The following is a 23716-nucleotide window of genomic DNA, read 5'->3' as shown; positions in this document are numbered from 1 at the left end:
TTGTTGGTATTAGAATGTAGAGCATTGTTTTGGAAGCTTATTGTATGGGAGCAGTTCTCTACAGAATCCGTCTTTTTTCTTTAATTTTATTTTTTGTATTTTTAATCCGGCTGAAACTATTTTGGTGTCTTCGGTATGCCCAAAGAAGCAATTTTGCAGCATTGGTTCGTTCATTTAATTTTCCATACAAATTTGGCAGCTGTCCATACAAAAATGATATGTGAAATGTGAAAATTAAAAAATCTGTATCTTAAGAAGGAATTTTTTGATCGATTTGGTGTCTTCGGCAAAGTTGTAGGTAGGGATATGGACTACACTGAAAAAAATGATACACGGTAAAAAAAATTTGGTGATTTTTAATTTCACTTTCTGTCACTAAAACTTGATTTGCAAAAAAAACACTATTTTTATTTTTTTTATGTTTTGATATGTTTTAGAGGATATCAAATGCCAACTTTTCAGAAATTTCCAGAATGGACAAAACATCTTTGACCGAGCTATGATTTTTTGAATCAATACAGATTTTTTCAACAAATCGAAATATTGTTTGCAAAAAACTTTCATCTTCATTTTTCGATGTCAAATCGAATTTGCAATCGAAAGAGCTTCAGTGATTTTTTTTTATAAAGTGCAAGTTTTCAAGTCAAGCTATTTTTAGGAAACTTTTTTGAAAAAAGTCGCAGTTATTCATTTTTTTAAATAAGTGCCCAGGTTTGCCCACCTTTGAAAAAAATATTTTTGAAGAGCTGAAAATATTTTTAAAAGGGCCTAACATTCAATAGTATACCCTTTTGAAATGTTAGTCTTGATTTTAAATTTTTGAAAATATTTTTTTCGAAAAGATCGAAAAATTTCATAAATGTTTCATATTCCAACATTGTAAATCGGGCCATAAGTTGCTGAGATATCGACATTAGAAAATGGTGGGTTGTTTGGGTGAGACTTAGAAAACATGAATTTTCCTGTTTTTTAACCTTTGAATGTCAATATCTCAGCAACTAAGGGTCGTATCAACAAAGTTCAAAAATATAGAAAATTTTCTCAGCTTTTCAAAAATATGGGCACTAATTTTAAAAATGAACAACTGCGACTTCTTTTCAAAAAAGTTACCTAAATATGGATTTAACTTGAAAACGGTGCACTATATAAAAAAATCACTAACATACTTTTAGATTGAAAATTCGATTTTTCATCGATAAATGAAGTTGAAACATTTTTGCGACGAATGTTTCGATTTTTTTTAAATCTGTATTGATTCAAAATTTATAACTCGGTCAAAGATTTTTTTTTGCCCATTCTGTAAATTTCTGAAAAGTTGGCATTTGAAGTCCTCTGAAACTTATCAGAAAATAAAAAAAAAAAAAATAGTGTCTTTTGCCAATCAAGTTTTAGTGACAAAAAGTGAAATTGAAAATCACCAAATTTTTGTTTACCTTGTATTACTTTTTTTCAGTGTAGTCTATTTCCATACCTACAACTTTGCCGAAGACACCAAACCAATCAAAAAATTTCATCAAATGATACAGATTTTTGAATTTTCGAATATCATTTTTGTATGGAGAGCTGACAAATTTGTATGAAAAATTATATGAACGAACTAATGAAGCAAAATGGCTTCTTTGGGCATACCGAAGGCACCAAAATAGTTTCAGCCGGATTAAAAAAAACAAAAAATAAAATGACCGAAATCTCAGTGACTTGCTCATGGGTGTTTTGAAAGATTTTCATGAAATTTTTTTTCAAATTTTCCTACAACAGATGATTTTTTTACAGAACTGTGAAATTACGTAGTTTTGGTGATATTTTGTAGTACTCAGGAAGAAACACACTCAGAATGATTCGGAAACTTATAATTTGGATCATTTGAAACATTTTCATAAACTAAATCAATGATTTTATCATGAAGCAAATAAAGTTCTAAAGGAAAGTATCAAATTTTCTGTATTTTACGTAGTATTGGTAGAATTTTTTAGTATTCAGGAAGAATCACACTCAGAATAATTCGGAAACTTAGATGGGTAATTCTCTACCAACTCACACGAAATCGGGAAAAGTTGCCCCGACCCCTCTTCGATTTGCGTGAAACTTTGCCCTAAGGGGTAACTTTTGTCCCTGATCACGAATCCGAGGTCCGTTTTTTGATATCTCGTGACGGAGGGGCGGTACGACCCCTTCCATTTTTGAACATGCGAAAAAAGAGGTGTTTTTCAATAATTTGCAGCCTGAAACGGTGATGAGATAGAAATTTGGCATCAAAGGGACTTTTATGTAAAATTAGACGCCCGATTTGATGACGTACTCAGAATTCCGAAAAAACGTATTTTTCATCGAAAAAAACAATAAAAAAGTTTTAAAAATTCTCCCATTTTCCGTTACTCGACTGTAAAAAATTTTGGAACATGTCATTTTATGGGAAATTTAATGTACTTTTCGAATCTACATTGTCCCAGAAGGGTCATTTTTTCATTTAGAACAAAATTTTTCATTTTAAAATTTCGTGTTTTTTCTAACTTTGCAGGGTTATTTTTTAGAGTGTAACAATGTTCTGCAAAGTTGTAGAGCAGACAATTACAAAAATTTTGATATATAGACATAAGGGGTTTGCTTATAAACATCACAAGTTATCGCGATTTTACGAAAAAAAGTTTTGAAAAAGTTACTTTTTGCGTTTCTCTTTGTTTCGTCGTCCGTGTCTGTCGCGGGTGACCATGAACGGCCATGATCAACGACGACAAACATTTTCAAAACTTTTTTTCGTAAAATCGCAATAACTTGTGATGTTTGTAAGCAAACCCCTTATGTCTATATATTAAAATTTTTGTAAATGTCTGCTCTATAACTTTGTAGAACATTGTTACACTCTAAAAAATATCCCTGCAAAGTTAGAAAAAACACGAAATTTTAAAATGAAAAATTTTGTTCTAAATGAAAAAATGACCCTTCTGGGACAATGTAGATTCGAAAAGTACATTAAATTTCCCATAAAATGACATGTTCCAAAATTTTTTACAGTCGAGTAACGGAAAATGGGAGAATTTTTAAAACTTTTTTAGTGTTTTTTTCGATGAAAAATACGTTTTTTCGGAATTCTGATTACGCCATCAAATCGGGCGTCTAATTTTACATAAAAGTCCCTTTGACACCAAATTTCTATCTCATCACCGTTTCAGGCTGCAAATTATTGAAAAACACCTCTTTTTTCGCATGTGCAAAAATGGAAGGGGTCGTACCGCCCCTCCGTCACGAGATATCAAAAAACGGACCTCGGATTCGTGATCAGGGACAAAAGTTACCCCTTAGGACAAAGTTTCACGCAAATCGAAGAGGGGTCGGGGCAACTGCTGTGTGAGTTGGCGGAGAATTACCCAGATCATTTAGAATTTAGATCATTTGAAACATTTTTATAAACTAAATCAATGATTTTATCATGAAGCAAATAAAGTTCTAAAGGAAAGTATCAAATTTTCTGTATTTTACGTAGTTTTGGTAGAATTTTTTATTATTCAGGAAGAATCACACTCAGAATAATTCGGAAACTTGTAATTTAGATCATTTGAAACATTTTTATAAAATAAATCAATGATTTTATCATGAAGCAAATAAAGTTCTAAAGGAATGTATCAAATTTTCTGTATTTACGTAGTTTTGGAAAAATTTTGTAGTACTCAGGAAGAATCACACTCAGAATAATTCGGAAACTTGTAATTAAGATCATTTGAAACATTTTCATAAACTAAATCAATGATTTTATCATGAAGCAAATAAAGTTCTAAAGGAAAGTATCAAATTTTCTGTATTTTACGTAGTATTGGTAAAATTTTGTAGTACTCAGTAAGAATCAAACTCAGAATAATTCGGAAACTTGTAATTTAGATTATTTGAAACATTTTCATAAAATAAATCAATGATTTTATCATGAAGCAAATAAAGTTCTAAAGGAATGTATCAAATTTTCTGTATTTTACGTAGTTTTGGTAAAATTTTTTAGTATTCAGGAAAAAACACACTCAGAATGATTCTGAAACATATAATTAAGATCATTTGAAACATTTTCATATAAAAATCAATGAAATCAATGATTTTACCATAAAGTTCTAGTCATAAAATGAGGCATTTTTATTTTTTCTGTAGTTTTACGTAGTTTTGTGATTTTTTTTGTGAAAATAATGGAAATTTGAGAAGCTCATCATAATCCTGAGATCATAACGGAAATTTTGATATATAATTTTATGGGTTTTGCTAACATTTTAGCAAAGTTATTGTGTTTTTGCAGCGTAGCAAAAATGTTCCCGCTTGAGTCGCTTTTCGGAAATACACGCGGAAAAAAAGTTGCTCCGACTAATTTAGTCGTAGTTATTAGAGGATTGATCAAATCGAGATCTGCAAAGTTCTAGGCTCATCTGGAGATCCGTACAAATCTCTGGAAAAAGGAATCATCCAGATTGGTTGAGTTTTGGCTGAGAACCAGCGAGTTGAAGTTAGCGTTCCAACTTTTTTTCCGCCTTGGACGGAGGAGTGTTAAAGTTTGTTATTTGGACTTTTTAATCGATTTTAAGAGGCAGTATTTCTAGATTCTGCTCGGTTTGTTCTAGAGGTCGTATCGAGGTGCTCCGATTTGGATGAAACTTTCAGGGTTTGTTTGTCTATACATGAGATGAACTCATGCCAAATATGAGCCCTCTACGACAAAGGGAAGTGGGGTAAAACGGGCATTGAAGTTTGAGGCCCAAAAAATATGAAAAATCTTAAAATTGCTCGCATTTCCGTAAAACTTCATCAATTCCAACTCACTTAGATGCATTCGAAAGGTCTTTTGAAGCACTTTAAAATGGGCTATAGACATCCAGGATTGGTCTGAGTTTTTCTCTTAGCTTTTGCAAATAACTGTCAAAAATAGATTTTTTTAAAACCTTAATATCTTTTTCCAACAGCCTCCAACACCCATACTCCCGTGGGTCAAAAGTTAGGGAATTTCATAGACTATAAGCCTACGGTAATAACTTTTTGGCCAATCGCAGTTTTTGTCATAGTTTTTCGATTATTCTATAACAAACATTTTACAACGTTAGTTTTTGCCCTGTAGGTTCCCATAGCGGCACTTTTTGGTCCCAATTTTGTCATATTCGGAATCCTCGGAAAATTTCACGTTAGTTAGAAGTATTGGAGTTGTAATATTGCTTTAAAAAATAATTAAATAAAACATTTTTGAAAAAAGAAATAGATCTTATTTACCCTATGCTCAATACGTCAAATCGACGTCGTCGTGCTATCTTGTCGCACCCGCCATTTTGACGTTCCGAGAAAAACGCGTTTTAATGTTTGACCTTGAATATTCAAAAACGAGAGCACGCAATGTAAACAATAACAAACACGTTTTGTTTGGCTCACCATTCTGTGCATTGTCCCAAAGTTTGGTTGAAGTTGGTTGCTGGAGTCCCGAGTTATAATTACAAATGTTTACGGTAGTCTAGCTTGTACGTGCGACAAACGCATCCTGACTTTCCTGGCCTGAAATCCCTTTGGCCTTTTGTCGCACTTACATCAATTTTCATGGAGTGACAAGATAGCACGACAAGAGTGAAACTACTTTCATATGTAAAGTGACAAAAATGCACGGAGTTTTTTCGGGTTTTGTTGAATATCTCAGGATTGAAATCGAATTTTGGGGATCTGAGAAGGTCAAAAGGTGAGGCATTGTGATCTGCACAAAATGGCGTTCTTAACTCAATTTGGCCCAAAATGCACGTACGACAAGTTAGCACGATGGCGACGAAATGCTGTATCAAGTAGGCGAAAACTTGTTTTACCCTTAATCCGACAAAATGCTAAATAATATTTTAATTAATTCTAAATGGCATTTTTTACAATTCAATTCAAAATGACAACACCTCAACCTAATGTAAAATTTTCTGAGGATTCCGAATATGTCAAAATTGAAACCAAAAAGAGCCGCTATGGAGGCCTACAGGGCAAAAACTAACGTTGTAAAATTTTTGTTCCAGAAAAATCGTCAAACTATGAGAAACACTGCAATTGGCCAAAAAGTTAATACCGTAGGCTTATAGTCCATGAAATTCCCTAACTTTTGACCTATGGGAGTATGGGTGTTGGAGGCTGTTGGGAAAAGTTATTAAGGTTTTTAAAAAATCAATTTTTAACAGTAATTTCCAAAAGCTATGAGAAAAAGTCAAACCAATCCTGGATGTCTATAGCACGTTTTGAAGGGCTTCAAAAGACCATTCGAATGCATCTAAGTGAGTTGGAATTGATGAAGTTTTACGGAAATGCGAGCAATTTTAAGATTTTTCATATTTTTTGGACCTCAAACTTCAATGTCCGTTTTACTCCACTTACCTTTGTCGTAGAGGGCTCATATTTGGCATGAGTTCATCTCATGTATAGACAAACAAACCCTGAAAGTTTCATCCAAATCGGAGCACCTCGATACGACCTGTTTCACATCGGTGAAAAACTCGCTCTTAAGTAAAGAAATTTAATTTTGTAAATTGTTGATTTTTAAGAAGCTAACGAGGAAATGTTCGGATAATCGAGTCTGGACTGTATTACAGAAACCGTATTTTTTCCATAAAATTGTTTCAAAGGTTGTTCTGAAAAATGCCAAAACTAGTTGCTATAACTTTGACGACATAAATTAAGGTTGATTACAGAACAAACGTCTAATTATGTTACATACAACGCATAACTTATTACCATAAAGCTCGCACTTTCCTCCGCTCTTCCCAATTTCCTCGATTTGATTCCGACCCGAACGAAATCGAAAACCGGGAACCGTAACGGCCACACTGTACTCCCTCCCGCCAATCAATCCCGCGCGCAATTCGTCTGGCAGAAAGTGAGTCTCTTCCCGCGGAAAAATCGCAGAAGACGGGGGGGAAAACCCCATCATCATCATCATCATCATCCCAGCTCCCACCATTTTACACACTTTCATTCTGGGCCAACCTTCTTCTTCTCCTTCTTGGTGTGCGCACATTCTTCATGGTAGCAACATTACGCGCAAATTGGCTCCACTCTTCCTATCATTTGAAATCGTAACAACCAGCACGGCTTTTGTTGCTGTTGTTGTGCGAGCTTTTTTTTCCATGCTCTCAAGCTCAACCGAGTCCGAGCCCGAAGCCACTTCACGAAGCAGGCGACGACGACGACGACGACGAGGGGAGCCGTCGATTGACCTATTTTTTCGCTTTTCATTTTGTTCCGTTTTCTCTCGCTGGTGGAGCTTGCTGGGATCCAACGGGTTGGAGAGACGGGAGAGAGGGCAGAGGGGATCGAGCAAAACACGCAAAGGGGAAAAATTCGCTTTCAACGTTCCTTGCTTTGAATCCCGGGCAGGCGAAGAAGAAACGTGGAGAAAGCATGAGATAATCGGGAGAAGATTTTTTTAACTTCGTTGGGGGAGGAGAGAGGGGAAATTATATGTGCCACGAAGTAATTATTGGCGTTCGGGATCGCTGTGGCGGCGTGGTGGAGCAACTTTTTTTTTGAGCTTGAAAGACTTGAACCGAAGTGGGAGCGAGGAACCGAGGAATGTTGGGTCGTTTTTTTTCTGTTGTAGGACGCGGGATGACAGACAATTTTTAATAATTGTATTTTTCCTTCTTTTTTCACGTGACGGAAACTCATCAATTGTGCCAGGGATTTTTTAAGAGTAGTGTCGTTTCATGCTAACAAAAAGACAACATCATTTTTTTTCGTTGAGGATACTTAAATAAGTGAGTTTTTTTCTTCTTTTGTATCTATTCTAGGCATTACAATATCTAATACTAATTCAAAGCTGCCCTGAAAATCACAGTGCAAAAAAAATCAAATTATAAAAATGAGTGAACACCCTGAAAATAATACCTTGTAAGATAGCTATGGGAGAAAATCATGGCAACGTCCAGCAAACAAAAACAAACAAACGTCAAACACCCATCAAAGCTTAGTTTCACAAAAGATGTCCATGCAAGCCATGAGAAAGTGAATTTATTGACAACCGGAAGAGATTTTTAAAGCATACAGAATCTAAGGGACCGTCGAGGAAGAGATCCTTCAAGCAATAGATCAAGAAAATATCGAAGAGTGAAGAAAATCGAAGTATGCAGATTGAAGGGACTGAAGAATTCATCGGTAGATGGAACAATATTGAAATCGAAAAGATCGACAGCCAGGCCAAAGACTGTATCACCTTTTTTATACTGATGTATGCAATAACTACTGATATGTTACGCAATTTACCATTATTTTTGCCTTCTTCACTGAGAATCGTAGTATATGAATCAAAGAAGGTTTTAATCAAAACGTTAGAAAAATCTCTTGTAACATTAAGCTTTTATACAGAATATCCATTTAAAAAGAGCATAAACCCCAAAAGAAAGTTGTTGAAGTACCAGTTTTTTTTGGCTATTAGGATGACCTACGCCATGGTCCTCAAAATAACAATTTTTGAAATTCCGTCGAGTAACTATTTACTTTTCCTGTCATTCTTGAACGACGAAATAGCCTACTTTTCTGTACCAAAAATAACAGAATCGAATAGCAACACTTTTGGAAATAAATGCTGAAAAGTTCTACTTTTCAGCACTTGTTTCGAAAAGTAACACTTTTCCACATTTTTTGGATTTAAACGATTTATTGACAAAATACATGAAAATTTGGCATAAAATTTCACTCAGTGTGTGTTTTTTGGAATTGCAAAAAATGTTGTATGGAACTCGTTGCAAAACTTGATTTTTTCAGCACTCTTCGTATTTATCCAACTCGATGAACCTCGTTGGATAAATGTACGACTCGTGCTGAAAAAATCCTCTTTTTGCAACTTGTTGCATAAACTACTATTTCGTCACTTTTAAAGAATAAACTCTATTTTCAAATACCTTAACTCAGAGTCGTTTTGAGCTCGCCATGTTCATTTGACCTCTGTGGTCTATTATGATAACAAGATAGGAAAACTAGCAAAGCTTAGTACAAGAGAACACAGAGGCATCTAAATTTTGAGCTGAGTTTTTGTTTTGGGAAAGTAGTTAAAACATTCAAAAAATTAATCCAACATTTGAAAAAGCTGTATGAAAACTAAATTTTGCGTGTCTGGAAAAAATATGTCTGAAAATATTTTTTTCAGACTCCTCGCAAAATTTTACATAAAATATCAAAAAAAAAATCGCATTTCAATCCATATTTTTAAAATATATAACCAGGTTTATAAAATATCTGCAAACTCATGGATGTAATATTTTTGACAAGTTTTCTATCTTTGACAACCCATGGTTTAAAATTTAAATTTTTCGGTTGAAAATAAGTTTAACAAAATAAATAACACACATACATCTTTCCAACCAATGGTTCATAAAACGGAAAGGATTGAAAATTAAATGTAAAACATATCATTATTCAAATATTGGTAATTCGACCCTCAATTATTTTTTTCATAACTATGCAAGTTTTATTCAAAGTTTTTGTCTTTAAGTTTTTTTTTATTTCAAGGTAAGAATAAAATAAATAATATTGCTAAAAATAAAACAACATCAAAAAAACTCATACAATCGATTAAAATAGATTGAAGTGCATTTTTTCTTAGTTTTTTTTTATTTTCATCAAGTAATAGATAAATGTAATTCAAAAAAAGAATAATGTAAAATAATAAATAAATTTTCAATTCAGTTACTTTTGATCAACCCATCTTTGTTAATTTTATTCAAATAGCATTTAATTTATTTTGGGAAATTGCATGTTACTGATTCTAATATTGACTGAATTTTCTTGTTTCTTTTTTTTGAAGATGACAAAATTCATGAACAATTTCCATTTTTTTTTTTTTTGGTTTTAATGGTTTGATTAGGCTGGCGACAAGATTTTGTCCCTCAGTTCTGTTCAAGGTAGGAGGGGGTAGCACAAATTAAAAAATATACGACTAAACATTTGCAAAACATCAATAAAATCATGAAAGTGCATTTATCCTGATGATTATTTTTTCGTGATCGGTAACATGATATTTTAATTATTATGTGTTTTTTTTACAAGAATTAAATCTAACGTTCTGTAAAATGGAAATTCAATTCAATTCAATTCTTGTTTATTTCGTGTACTCATCATAATACATTTTGTTTTAACTGAGCAATTCTCTCAGATTTCAGTCATTCGATTTTTTTTTTTTGTATTTTTTAATCCTACTGAAACTTTTTTGGTGCCTTCGGTATGCCCAAAGAAGCCATTTTGCATCATTAGTTTGTCCATATAATTTTCCATACAAATTTGGCAGTTGGCCATACAAAAATGATGTATAAAAATTCAAAAATCTGTATCTTTTGAATGAATTTTTTGATCGATTTGGTGTCTTCGGCAAAGTTGTAGGTATGGATATGGACTACACTGAAAAAAAAATGATGCACAGTAAAAAAAAATTGGTGATTTTTCATTTAACTTTTTGTCACTACAACTTGATTTGCAAAAAAACACTATTTTTATTTTTTTTATTTTTTGATATGTTTTAGAGGACATCAAATGCCAACTTTTCAGAAATTTCCAGGTTGTGCAAAAAATCTTTGAGCGAGTTATGATTGTTTGAATCCATACTGATTTTTTTTCAAAAAAGCGAAAAATTGGTCGCAAAAATTTGTCAACTTCATTTTTTAAAGTAAAATCAAATTTGCAATCAAAAAGTACACCAGTAAAATTTTGATAAAGTGCACCGTTTTCAAGTTAAATTCATTTTTAGGTGACTTTTTTGAAAATAGTCGCAGTTTTTCATTTTTTAAAATTAGTGCACATGTTATCCCACTGTTGAAAAAAATATTTTTGAAAAGCTGAAAAAATTCTCTATATTTTACACTTTTGAACTTTGTTGATACGACCCTTAGTTGCTGAGATAAAAATAAAGGTTTAAAAACAGGAAAATTGATGTTTTCTAAGTCCCACCCAAACAACACACTATTTTTTAATGTCGATATCTCAGCAACTAATGGTCCTTTTTTCAATGTTAAAATATGAAACATTCGTGAAATTTTCAGATCTTTTCGAAAAAAATATTTTCAAAATTTTTAAACCAAGACTTACATTTCAAAAGGGCCAAACATTCAATGTTACGAATTAAAATTGAAATCACAGGTCACGGTGTCAACATTTGAATGAAAAACGTGTTTTAAAATGCATCATACACCTGTCCAGTTGTTTTGCAATCATTGAAATCCAAAATTTCTAAATACTGACGAAAATTTTATTTTTGCGAGAAAAAAGTTTTTGCGGTGCTGTACATTGTAATTTCATAAAAGTTCAAAATATTTTTAAACGAGTCCAAACATTTTAAATATGATTATCAATGCAGAAAAAGGCATTTAAGTTTTTTCTTAGTTGATTAGACTTCTAAATCCATTAAAATTTCGATATTTAAAAAAAATATTTTTTTGGGGCGACATAAACTTCGAAAAATATTTGCAACGGCCTTATTGGGTTAAATAAATTTGTTATACTTGGCAAGATTCAACGTAAGCAGAAAAACTCAATTACAAAAAAACTGCTAAAATTGCTAATAGCGAAACTTAAAGCCATATCACTGAGGGATAAATGTCAGATTTTTTATTCTGAAGACGAAAAGCTAGTTCACATCGTGGTTTTCAGACCTGGGCAGTTCCCAGGTACTTCGCCATCAGCTTTTGCAGCGCACAGAACTGCTCAAGTTTAGATTGGCAGGAACTGAGACGGCTAAACATATCACTCGCGAGTGAGAAAAATTCTGTGAGGGTGAAGAGGCCACCATCACTCGTGTTGTCCAGAGCCGGACCGTTTCCGTTGGCCACCACGTTGACGTAAGTGCGGCGGGTTCGGGTTACCGGTCGAGGGTAGACCAGTCGAAGTCCTAAGAGGCTGACGCGCCGCTGGATTTTTCCACTTCTCCAGCGCCTCAAGTTACGTCTTCCGCGCGGTGCACCCGCGGTAGTTTGCCGTGTGGTTGCCATCGCAGTTCGCACACTTCATTTCGAACATCTGCTGCTCAACAGTCTTTACCTTGTCCGTGAATTGCTGCTTGTTCCGTTTGGCCATCTGCCTGGCCACGATCGAGCTCGGAACGGTAACGCTCGAAGTTGACTTACTCGAATCCACTGCTGCCGTAAGTACGATGGGGCGTCTTGAGTCAATCGAGGAGGTCTTCTTGGTGCGGTGTAAAGAACCATGTTGGCCGCGTCTCAGAAGTGAACTCGAGTTATTTTGTCTACAAAACATTTCAAAAAAATTCTATCCAGGTTTTTAAGCGAAGATGGCGTTCGAATGTTGAACGTCCGAAATGTCAAAATCGCGCAGTAGCACCAACATTAGAAAAAAAAATGTGGCTGTCATGCCATGGCACACTTTTTGCGTAATGTTGGTACCGCTGCGTGATTTTGACATTTCGGGCGTTCACCATTAGAACGCCATTTTTGCTTAAAAAGCTGAATACATATCAATTAAACTAGCGGCTTGTATCAAAGACTTTAAAAATCTGGAGTTTTTTTTAAAAAGGTCCTATAAACCAAATTTTTATTTTTTGCTTTTTGGGTGTTTTTGAATATTCCTGACTCAAGGCGGTTCTAAAAACACCCAAAAAGCAAAAATTGAAAATTTGGTTTATAGGTCCTTTTCAAAAAAACTCCAGAAATGCTACATGAAATCATTGTAATTTTGATTTTAAAAATAGTTTAAAATTTAAATTCACATCAAATGCGATAGGGTTTATGTAGTTGATGACGTAATCATAAAAAAAAAATCATAAAAAATATCTAACTAAATCTGGATCTTTTTTTATGGTGAAAATAAGGTTTTTGGGTTTTAATAGAAAATAGAAAAAAAACATGAAATTTGTTTTCTGGAACATGAGGCATGTCGTTTGTTCAATATTCAATCTTCTTACCAAATATTGTGTACATCGATATTAATTAAGACCTCCAAATTATACTAAAATTTCAACAAAATTACGAAACAATTCACCGCAACAAAGTCAGAAACCACCACCTCCCCAAACCTGTGTTCTTCTACCTGCACCAAATCGAATAACAGTTTATTCAAATCAGCACTCCAGCAAAATGTCCATTAAAAATGCATAAAACTAGGTGGAATGCTAATGCTGCGCAAAAGGCCATTTACAAAACAAACAAAATGTGTCACCGATGATTCTACCCTCAGTGTCCAGTCTCGGAACTGCTAAACTGTGAATGGTGTCGTCGTCGTCGTCGTCGTTCTAAATCAATATTCATATTTATTCAGGTCTGTCTGCTCGAACGGCACGGCGATTTCGAGGGGGTTTGCCTGTCGAAGAGGAGAACTTGTTTGTTTTGGTCATTAGAACTCCCTAATTTCGTGTGATGGGCTGTGCCATATTAGAGTGCCGTCGAGTCGAGTTACAGCAGCACACCGGAATGGGGTCATCAATGGCTGGTGGAATAACGGAACGTGGATCTTCCCACCTCTCGGATGAATGAGAGGATACTGTTTGAGAATATTTCGGGGGAGAAGTGTTGGCGTGTTTTGATTGATGGGATGATTGTATTCAGGGAAGAATGAATATTGAGTTTTGAAGATTTCAAGAATTAATTTTTGTCTAATTATTTTTAATTCTGGGATAATCGAGCCTGGACTGTACTTTTTTTAAATTGACTTCATCCAGAACCCACAACAATTCAGTAACAGATTCGCTTCAAAAGCCAAAACCATCATACAAAACCAACCCAATTCCGCGAACTGGATCCCTCCCAGTCTAAACTCTAACATCTAAATTACGAGCATGCCTTAATTAGCCATTCATTCGCATTAGCATAAAACTAAACCACACATTAAAAGCTGGATCCCCCGAACTTGACAACGTCCAAACTGATACAAATCTGAGCCGCTTCCCCGTATGCAAATCTTTCCCCCCAGATCCTACCTAGTTAGGCGCCGATGCGTGGCAAGTGTAGATCACCTGCGCACGATCTAACCCAATTCAGTTAATTAATTCTTTCTTTTTTGTGTCTCTGTTGTTTTCGCTTCCAGGTCTGGCCATGTGCTGCTACCGGACACCGCTCCCGACGTCGAACGGCGGGCAGATTAGGCGTGCTACCTTGTGACAAAAACCCCCGGGTTGACGTGACGCGTGACGCGCGAGTTCAGAGAAGGTGAAAGTTTTTCTATTTTTTTCTGTTGGTGAGAGAGAGAGAGGTTAGAAGAGATTTGGGAGGTCGGAAGAAGCCAATGGTCAACATGAGCGGCCAAAACGAGTCCGAGGTCGAGAGTCTGCTGATGAGTCCGTGCTGGAATCAGTCGACGAGCGTGCAGGACCAGTACCTGCTGGATGGGCACAAGCTGCTGCTGGAGGCGGATCTGGAGTCGCTGCCAAGCGACTCGGAGACGCAGAAGAGCTCGATGGAGGTGTTGGAGAATCTGCTGTTGAACAGCAGTTCGATCAATAGTAGCAATTCGAGTAGCGACGGGGACGTGAAGCCGCTGCCGTCGTTTACCTCGTTCAATACGGGCCACCTGTCGATCAATGGGATCTCGGGTTACCACTATACGGCGATCGCCCAGCGGTTGCCGGAGGAGAACAACAACTACCCGCCGAATTCGTTTCCGAACGGGGGGAGTAACGGAGGGAGCAACGGGGATAATAATATTGTGTCGTCTTCGACGTGCCTGCCGGATTCGGTGCTGAATCCGGACGGGAACGGAGCGGACAGTTGTCTGCAGGACGTGAAGCTGTTCTCGGACAGTTCGATCGACGGGAAGATCTACTCGGCTAGTGCCGATAGCTGCGTGATCAGCGGGCCGGACTCGGTGTCCGGAGCGCGAATATTCGTCGATTCCAAAGAACTGTCCGAGTATGACATGAGCTCGATCGAGGACATTGCCGCGATCATCGGGTCGGCGATCGCGGACACGACCGTGCCGAACAACAAGGTCGAAAAGGAGGACGGGAACGACACGCGGGACTCGTGGATGGATCTGGACGCGTGGATTGAAGGGACCTGTACGACGCCCGAGAGCAAACTCATCGTTGGCAACTCGGAACTCAACGAGCTGATCCTACCTCACTCTCCGGTGCACACCTCCGGCTCGACGTTGCAGAACCTGTTGACGCACGGCTACATGCCCCTGCTGCAAAACCGGTTACAGAACGGGCCACCGATCAAGCTCGAAACCCCCACCTCAACGTCCTACTGTGGCGAACTCATATCGACTTCAACTAGTCCACCGGGCTCGGTAGTGTCCACTACCGACAACCTGATCCTCAACGGAAGGTACCTGCAGAATCATCAAAACTCCCACTTTGCCCTCAACATGGGCCTCAAACCGGACGGCCTGTGCAGTCCGGACCTCATAGGGAACTACCCCCACACCACTACCACGACCCCAACGACACCAAAAAACAAACGGAGACCGCACAAACAGTCCAAAGCCAACGGTCACTCCCACCACCAGCAACAACAACAACAACACCAACACCAACAACACCAGCAACACCAGCAATGTCAGCAATCCCAGCAACAACAACCCTCCCTCCAACAACAACAACAACTCTCAGCAGCGGCAGCGGCCGCCGCCGCCGCCCAAACCCAGGCCGCGCTCAGCTTCCAGGCGGCCAGCGAACTGAGCGGCCTGCTCGGCAAGGACAAACCCGTCCACCGGTGTAACATCTGCAACCGGGGCTTCCTCAACAAGAGCAACATCAAGGTCCACCTGCGGACGCACACCGGCGAGAAGCCCTTCCGCTGCGAGGTCTGCGCCAAAGCGTTCCGCCAGAAGGCCCACCTCATCAAGCACCAGCAGATCCACAAACGGATCGGCCGGGATTGACCATTAGCAGCAGTAGTGGTGACGACGACCTCATCCCCCTCCTCGGCGTCCTCCTGCACCCCGTCCCCGTCCGGGAGGAAGCGGTCCTCCGCCACCAACTACTGCGCCCAGAACAACAACAACCTGAGCAACCAGCATCAGCAGCAGCAGCAACACCAGCAACAGCTGCCACACTACCTGTCCTCGGTGTTGCTGGGGGAAATGTCCCCGAGCAGTCCCGATGGCATGGGTGGCGATAGCAAAAAGTTCCGCTTCGTGCCGTTTACGTGACAAAGTCGCGGCTGAACGGAAGGACTCTTGTTTGATTTGGAAAGGGTGACGTAGGGGTGACTGATCTGACATTTTAATTTTTAATGTTGAGCCAAATCCGTCAGCCTAGGGGTTCAATGTTTTGGCCATGCACGAAAATTTATTAAATTTTATTTCGATTTTACCATTTTCAATCAAAGTTGGCGTCTTTTGAGGTCAAAATATATTACAGTGAAATCGATGCAGATTTGGAGATTTTGTGGAACAAGGTGGTCCTTTTCGAATCAAAATAGTGATTTTAAAATGCATTCTAAGCATCTATCTTATTTTGAAAGCTTGTAAGACTAACTACTGTTTCAAAATTTGCTAACTTTTCTTCCGAAATCTCTCAAATCAAATCTCCAAACAAAAATCGTTGCAAAACTACATGAAAAATAAACAAAAAGTTTGCAAAATTGAGTTGAATGCAATGTTGTAAAAATATCAAACCTTCAACTCTCAGCAACTACCACCATCAAGCCTGAATACTCATGCCCCAAATACAACTGCTCTTCTATCCCTTTTGATATTCTCAGTGCAGAAAATAGCCGAACACGTTGTTGTGTTTACACACTCGCGTTTGACATTCTCCTCTCCCATTCCCACTTTCACAATCATCCCGCCGCAACAGCATTTAACCACAAAGGCCGCCACTAAACCAATTTCACAAGAGCACGTCATGCGTGGTCAGCTACTAATCACCGTCTCGCGTTCTATCATTGCTGTTTTCGGAGAGACTGAGAGACTCAGGCGGTAAGAGAGCAACGTCGAGAAAAAGGAGAGGAGTGATAATGCCTTCGCTGGGAATCACGAGACACAGGAAAAGATCTTACAAGCCGTAGCGAGGGTTGCTATACGCTCTGATGTTTTTGGTGCTGAGAATCTCAGCACCAAAAACATCAGAGAGTATAGCAGCCTGAGATCATCAAATGATAGTTTTTGCCTCACTGATGCTGATGAACACTGAGTGAAGAAGCCTGTTTATAAAGTAAAATGTTCCTGTGTATTTTTACATGTAAACAATTGAAAATTAAAAATTGACAAAATTTAAAAACTATCAAATTTGAAAACTTGAAAATTATTAAATTAAGAGATAGCAAAACTTGAATATTCAAAGATTTGAAGATTCAATTGTTCGAAGATCGATTTGGAGATTCAAAGATTCAAAGATTTGATGATTCAAAAATTTGAAGATTTGATGATTCGATGAATTGAAGATTCGATAAATCGAAGATTTTATGATTCGATGGTTTAAGGAGTTGAATATTCGATGATTTCAAGTTTCAAAAATTCGTTAGTTCAAAGATTCGATAATTTGAAGATTCGATGATTCAAAAATTTAAAAATTTGAAGATTAATCTAGTTTAATCACCGGAAAATGTGTTACAAATTTTAAAGCGGCCAGCCCTACTACGTTGTGTTAACCGCAGGGAGGATTCTAAGAACGGATCACATTTCACAGAATCTACAGGGGAGGAAGGATGTGTGGGCATACCGTACCAAACGCTCCGGTAAAAAATTAAAGATTTGAAGATAAGATGATTTTCGGTTCAATGTTTTAAAGATTCGATTTTTCGATGATTAAAAAAATGGATGCTTCGATGATTTGTTGATTCGAATATTCGAAGATTTGATGATTCGAAATTTGATGATTCGAATATTCAAAGATTTGAAGCTTAGACATTTGATGATTCAAAGAGTCGATGATTTGATGATTCGATGATTCGAAAATTAAACGCGTTTCATTCATTACGAAACGCAAAAATTTGGATTTTCAGATCTCTCGTAAAAAAATTCCCATGCAAATTTTAAAAAAATGTATGGACCGTAAAAAGGTCTCCGACCCCCTTCTCCCTCCCCCTAATTGCGTTACGTCATAAAAGAACGCTCCCTTGGAAGATTTGAAGATTCGATTATTTGAAGATTCGATGTTTCATAATTCAAAGTTTCTGAGTTACGAAAATTCGAAGTTTCAAAGATCCGGAAAATTTAATGATTAAAAGATTCTAAGCTTAGATTATTCGAAAATTCGATAAATCAAAGTTAAGATGGTTTGCTGATTTGTAAAAATTAAAAATTAAAATATTTGAAAATGCGAATACTCTAATAGTCAATGGTTCGAAGTTTCAGAGTTTTGATGTTTAGAATATTTAAAGATACGATGTGTCGAAGACTCGAAAATTTGAAGTAGAGATGATTCTAAATTTCGAAGATTTGAAGATTCGAAGATTCGATGAATCGACTATTCAAAGTTTCTGTTATTCGAAGAATTTAAAGATTCAAAAATTCAAAGATTCTAAAGTTTAAAGTTTCATAGTTTCAAAAATTTTGTTTTTTTTTTATTTTCAAGAAAAAAAACTAACTTAATCCACCTATGTGGTTGATGCCTTCCTCACTTTTTACCAACAATGGGTAATATGAGTGGTTTGGACACATATTTTAGCTATATTCTTGAATCCAGAAAAAAACGTACACACATATAACTTAAGTAATCATAACTCGAGACAAGGTTGCCAGATCATCAATGTTTTGGACTCGTTGGAAAGGTTTTTCGATTACCTAACCAACGATGGGTCGGATAATGGATCCGGACATAGTTTACATACATTTAAGTGAGATCCGGCTTCCAAAAAGTGCATCAATATCACTTAAGTGGCCATATCTCGAGACAGGGTTGCCAGATCTTCAATGTTTTGGACTCGTTGGAAAGAGTTTTTGATCACCTAACCAACGATGGGTCAGATGGTGGATCCGGACATAGTTTACATACATTTAAGTGAGATCCGGCTTCCAAAAAGAACATAAATATTACTTAAGTGGCCATATCTCGAGACAGGGTTGCCAGATCTTCAGTGTTTTGGATTCATTGGAAAGGTTTTTCGATTACCTAACCAACGATGGATCGGATGGTGGATCCGGACATCGTTTAGATACATTTAAGTGGGATCCGGCTTCAAAAAAGTACATCAATATCACTTAAGTGGACATATCTCGAGACATGGTTGCCAGATCTTCAATGTTTTGGACTCGATGGAAAGGTTTTTCGATAACCTAACCAACGATGTGTCGGATGGTGGATCCGGACATAGTTTACATACATTTAAGTGAGATCCGGCTTCCAAAAAGAACATAAATATTACTTAAGTGGCCATATCTCGAGACAGGGTTGCCAGATCTTCAGTGTTTTGGATTCGTTGGAAAGGTTTTTTGATAACCTAACCAACGATGGATTGGATGGTGGATCCGGACATAGTTTACATACATTTGAGTGAGATCCGGCTTCAAAAAAGTGCATCAATATCACTTAAGTGGACATATCTCGAGACAGGGTTGCCAGATCTTCAATGTTTTGGACTCGTTGGAAAGAGTTTTTAATCACCTAACCAACGATGGGTCAGATGGTGGATCCGGACATAGTTTACATACATTTAAGTGAGATCCGGCTTTCAAAAAGAACATAAATATTACTTAAGTGGCCATATCTCGAGACAGGGTTGCCAGATCTTCAGTGTTTTGGATTCATTGGAAAGGTTTTTCGATTACCTAACCAACGATGGATCGGATGGTGGATCCGGACATCGTTTAGATACATTTAAGTGGGATCCGGCTTCAAAAAAGTACATCAATATCACTTAAGTGGACATACCTCGAGACATGGTTGCCAGATCTTCAATGTTTTGGACTCGATGGAAAGGTTTTTCGATAACCTAACCAACGATGTGTCGGATGGTGGATCCGGACATAGTTTACATACATTTAAGTGAGATCCGGCTTCCAAAAAGAACATAAATATTACTTAAGTGGCCATATCTCGAGACAGGGTTGCCAGATCTTCAGTGTTTTGGATTCGATGGAAAGGTTTTTCGATTACCTAACCAACGATGGGTCGGATGGTGGATTCGGACATCGTTTAGATACATTTAAGTGGGATCCGGCTTCAAAAATGTGCATAAATATCACTTAAGTGGCCATATCTCGAGACATGGTTGCCAGATCTTCAATGTTTTGTACTCGTTGGAAAGGTTTTTTGATAACCTAACCAACGATGGGTTGGATGATGGATCCGGACATAGTTTTCATGCATATAAGTGAGATCCGGATAAATGTGAAAACACATTTTTATATATAACTTTTGAACTACTTATCGAAACTTCAAACAATTCAATAGCGATGTATGGGACCCTAAACCAAGTCGAATGCAACCGGTTTGATCAAAATCGGTCCAGCCAGTGCTGAGAAAACTTGGCAAGAATTTTGAACACATACATACATACACACACACACACACAGACATTTGTTCAGTTTTCGATTCTGAGTCGATAGGTATACATGAATATAGGTCTACGAGCTGTATTTCAAAAGTTCATTTTTCGAGCAGGATTATAGCCTTACCTCAGTGAGGAAGGCAAAACATTGTTTTCTATCATTGAATCCCCAGCAAATTCAACCCAAACTTTCAAGCATTTACGTCACCATTCTAAATTAAAACAAAGTCTCAGCTTTGGCAAGCGTTCGCCAAACAGCTAATAGTGGTAAAAGAAAGACGCAAAAAGGTACCTCATACTTAGTGATGTTTTACTAGGCCCCTCAAAAAACATTTGTATTCAACCAACCAACCAACAAACCAACTTAACACACTCACACATGGCAACCTGAACTTTTTCCCAGAGTATAATTAATAGGTTTTTTTTTGTAAATAGAGCAGTTATTTATTAGAGAGCGAGTCCCCCCAAAAATCTGCCAGCAAGTGTGCGCAGCAAGAAAGTTGTTCGAAATAAAAAAACAGTGTTTAGTATGTAGGTAATTTATTGAAAGAAAGGAAAAAAACGAAAAATATTCCCCCTAACACTCCGTCCCGAAACTAGCAAATGAAAAAAAGTGAAACCGTAAGCGTTTGGACTACCTTCTTAAGAAACAGAAAACTATATTTTTTTCTAAATTTTGTAGCGAAAAAATCTCGTGAAACTAATCAGAATATCAAAGATGAGAAACTCACTATCTTGTGCGCCATAAAGAGACAAAAAAATAAAACATTCTCAACTAGGAAGCAAAACGAAGAAAAGAAGAAGAAGTAAAACACACTCTCACAAATGCAGTGAAGGAATTAAATTTATAAAACAAGTAAAACACAAGTGCAATTTTTAACTTTAGTATCGTTTGTTTGTAGGATTGATCTGCTCTTAGACTGTAAGTGTTTTTTTCCAACCCCCTCCCTTCCACCCCGCTTTTTTCCGTAATTCTCTACAGCTGTCCAACTTGAATCATTCCTTTTTGTATTGTGACAAAAGTGTTGATGTATTTATCGTGTAAGCATGTAGTTGTGTAAATATATTAGCTCGTAAGTTGACCTAGGTAATCGAAAACTCAAACTGTAAACACTCCTTAAAGATTCTGTGTATTTTTTAAAAATATCTGGAAAATTACTCATTTCGTGTAGTGGTAAGAAATCAAAACCAGCGACAGCTAAAACTGCCCCTTATCCCAAATTTGGGAGAAAAAAACTGTTTCGTTACTCTGTTCAAGTGTCCTCTTTTCTCGACTTCTTGCAATTCAACAAAAATAAAAACCCTCGTTCCACAGTGTATAGAAAGTAATAAAGCACACACAATTAAAAAAAAAAAGATTAAATCAAGAAATAGTGTAATTGTAGAAAATGTACTCCACAATGACTGGTCTCAGCAAATATGATTTTAATTTATTTTTTTCAACGCGATCTTTTCTCAAATCGAAACAGAACATGTTGGACGAAAGCGAGAGAGCGAGCGAGCGAGCGAGAGAGAATGGAAAAAAATATCGAAAAAGCAGTCTATCTCCATTGATAGGAAATAAAGTTTATGATAAAATGTTGAACAAAAAGGTGGATTGTGTTTTGACTTGTTGACCGCAGTTTGAAGAAGCTCCAGTGCTGTCCGAAAAAGAAGATGATGTTACAAGACTTAGTGGAACAATTCTCTAAGATTTCGGTCAATCATTTTTTTGTGTTGTTTAATCCGGCTAAAACTTTTTTGGTGCCTTCGGTTTGCCCAAAGAAGCCATTTTGCATCATTAGTTTGTCCATATAATTTTCCATACAAATTTGGCAGCTGTCCATACAAAAATTATTTATGGAAATTCAAAAATCTGTATCTTTTGAAGGAATATTTTGATCGATTAGGCGTCTTGGGCAAATCTGAGGGTATGGATAAGGACTACACTGAAAAAAATATCACGGTAATTTTTTTTTTGTGATTTTCAATATTGCGGCTGTAAAGATAAATTGTCATTCTGCTGCGAGCGTATCCCGCAGCTGCGAATATCGCAACGGCCCCTTAGTAGGCCTTTCAGTGCATTATTTAGCTCATGTCAGTTTGTCTTCTATCAACATCTGGTAGGTAGTTTGCTCTAGTTTTGTTTTTTGTAGAGTTTTCAATATAATATTTTAATTTTAGTGGAAAAATGTCCGAGAATTGCACTGCCGTTTTCAAGCAACACGTCTCAATAAGGTGTATCACAACAATTGCGAACTAGATACAAGCGGGATGGCGTTTTCATCCGTACAGACAGGGAAAAGTGTTCTTTTGGTTCAGCCTAGTGCCAATTTGAACCGTATCCAGCGCACCCCAAGGATCAATTCCGTGTGGGTTTTAGATAGTGCTAGCATTCATAGCTTATGGGTTTTTCGACCCAAACAAAGGTCTATACCAAAAATTCGAGGAATTAGGATTTAAGCGTGTTTGATTATTGAAATAAAGAAATCATTGTAAACTGGTTGATTTTTTTATTCGCAGAAAAAAATTGTTTATCTTCACCAGACTTTCCTTTTGACGGGTGCGACAACGGTTTGCTATGATACCGGTTTTTCAATGCGCACCATTTCTCGTCACGAAAAAAACCCGACACAGCTCGGTAGCTTGATCGGTGCACCGAAACCAAAGTTTGGTGTGACGGCGGTGTGGATCGGGTACACAAAACTGACTTGGTTTCTGCGCCTACCACACGGGAGAAGTTTAGAACTCTTGATGCCTAGCAAGCCATCTGAAATCAACACTTCTTAATGGTGTGGTTGTCAAAGGCACTGCATTAGTATTTTAAAGGTTCTTGGTTCGAATCTCAACAGTTATTATTTTATTTTTTTGAATGTTTTTATTTATTCAGAATAATTCTTTAGGAATAGAATTTCGTAGTGTCATGAAATATAAACTCTAACTTCTAGTGCATATAATCCTGAAATAGGCATTTTCTGCCTGCATAATACAGAACGTTTTCTCTATTCCACTACAAAAATCCATTCATTTTTTTAACCCTTTGACTAGAGCGTCGCAGGCTCGAAGAAGTTTTTTTTAAATGTATATAATCACTAATTTTGATAATAAAAATTGAAAAAAAAAACCCTCAAAAATATTTAAGTCAAGATTGAACCAGGAACCTCGTGATTAAAAGACGGAGTTAACAACCGCCAGGCCACCCCGAAGATGTGAATGATGGCTGACAAACCTCAATCAAAACAATGTCGCCTCCGGTTTACTTAGATCAACCATTCTGTTGAGTTGCATCTTGGTATACAGTTGGGTGCACCGGTGGTGTACCAAGGTGCTTTCGGTACAGTTGCTATGGTGTGACAATAAACAGCTCGGTTTGGGTTCTAGAGTGACAC

The 23716-nt window shown here is 37.1% G+C and overlaps 1 protein-coding gene across 2 annotated transcripts in view; it reads left to right on the top strand.

Annotated features, from left to right (window-relative positions):
* The window catches only part of LOC120413744 (ichor), a 62284-nt gene extending 46156 nt beyond the window's left edge, over positions 1–16128 (top strand). For both annotated transcript variants that reach the window (XM_039574669.2, XM_052710423.1), the window contains exon 2: positions 13999–16128. In XM_039574669.2, coding sequence (XP_039430603.1) covers positions 14197–15795 — 1599 coding nt within the window. In that variant the 5' untranslated portion in view covers positions 13999–14196 and the 3' untranslated portion in view covers positions 15796–16128. The remainder of the gene's footprint in view (positions 1–13998) is intronic.
* The last annotated feature ends 7588 nt before the right edge of the window (positions 16129–23716 follow it).

This window comes from Culex pipiens, chromosome 3 (genome assembly GCF_016801865.2).
Source record: "Culex pipiens pallens isolate TS chromosome 3, TS_CPP_V2, whole genome shotgun sequence".
NCBI classification, from domain to species: Eukaryota; Metazoa; Arthropoda; class Insecta; order Diptera; family Culicidae; genus Culex; species Culex pipiens.
Note: the sequence above shows the minus strand (reverse complement) of the source record. Positions and strands in the feature narration are given on the sequence as shown.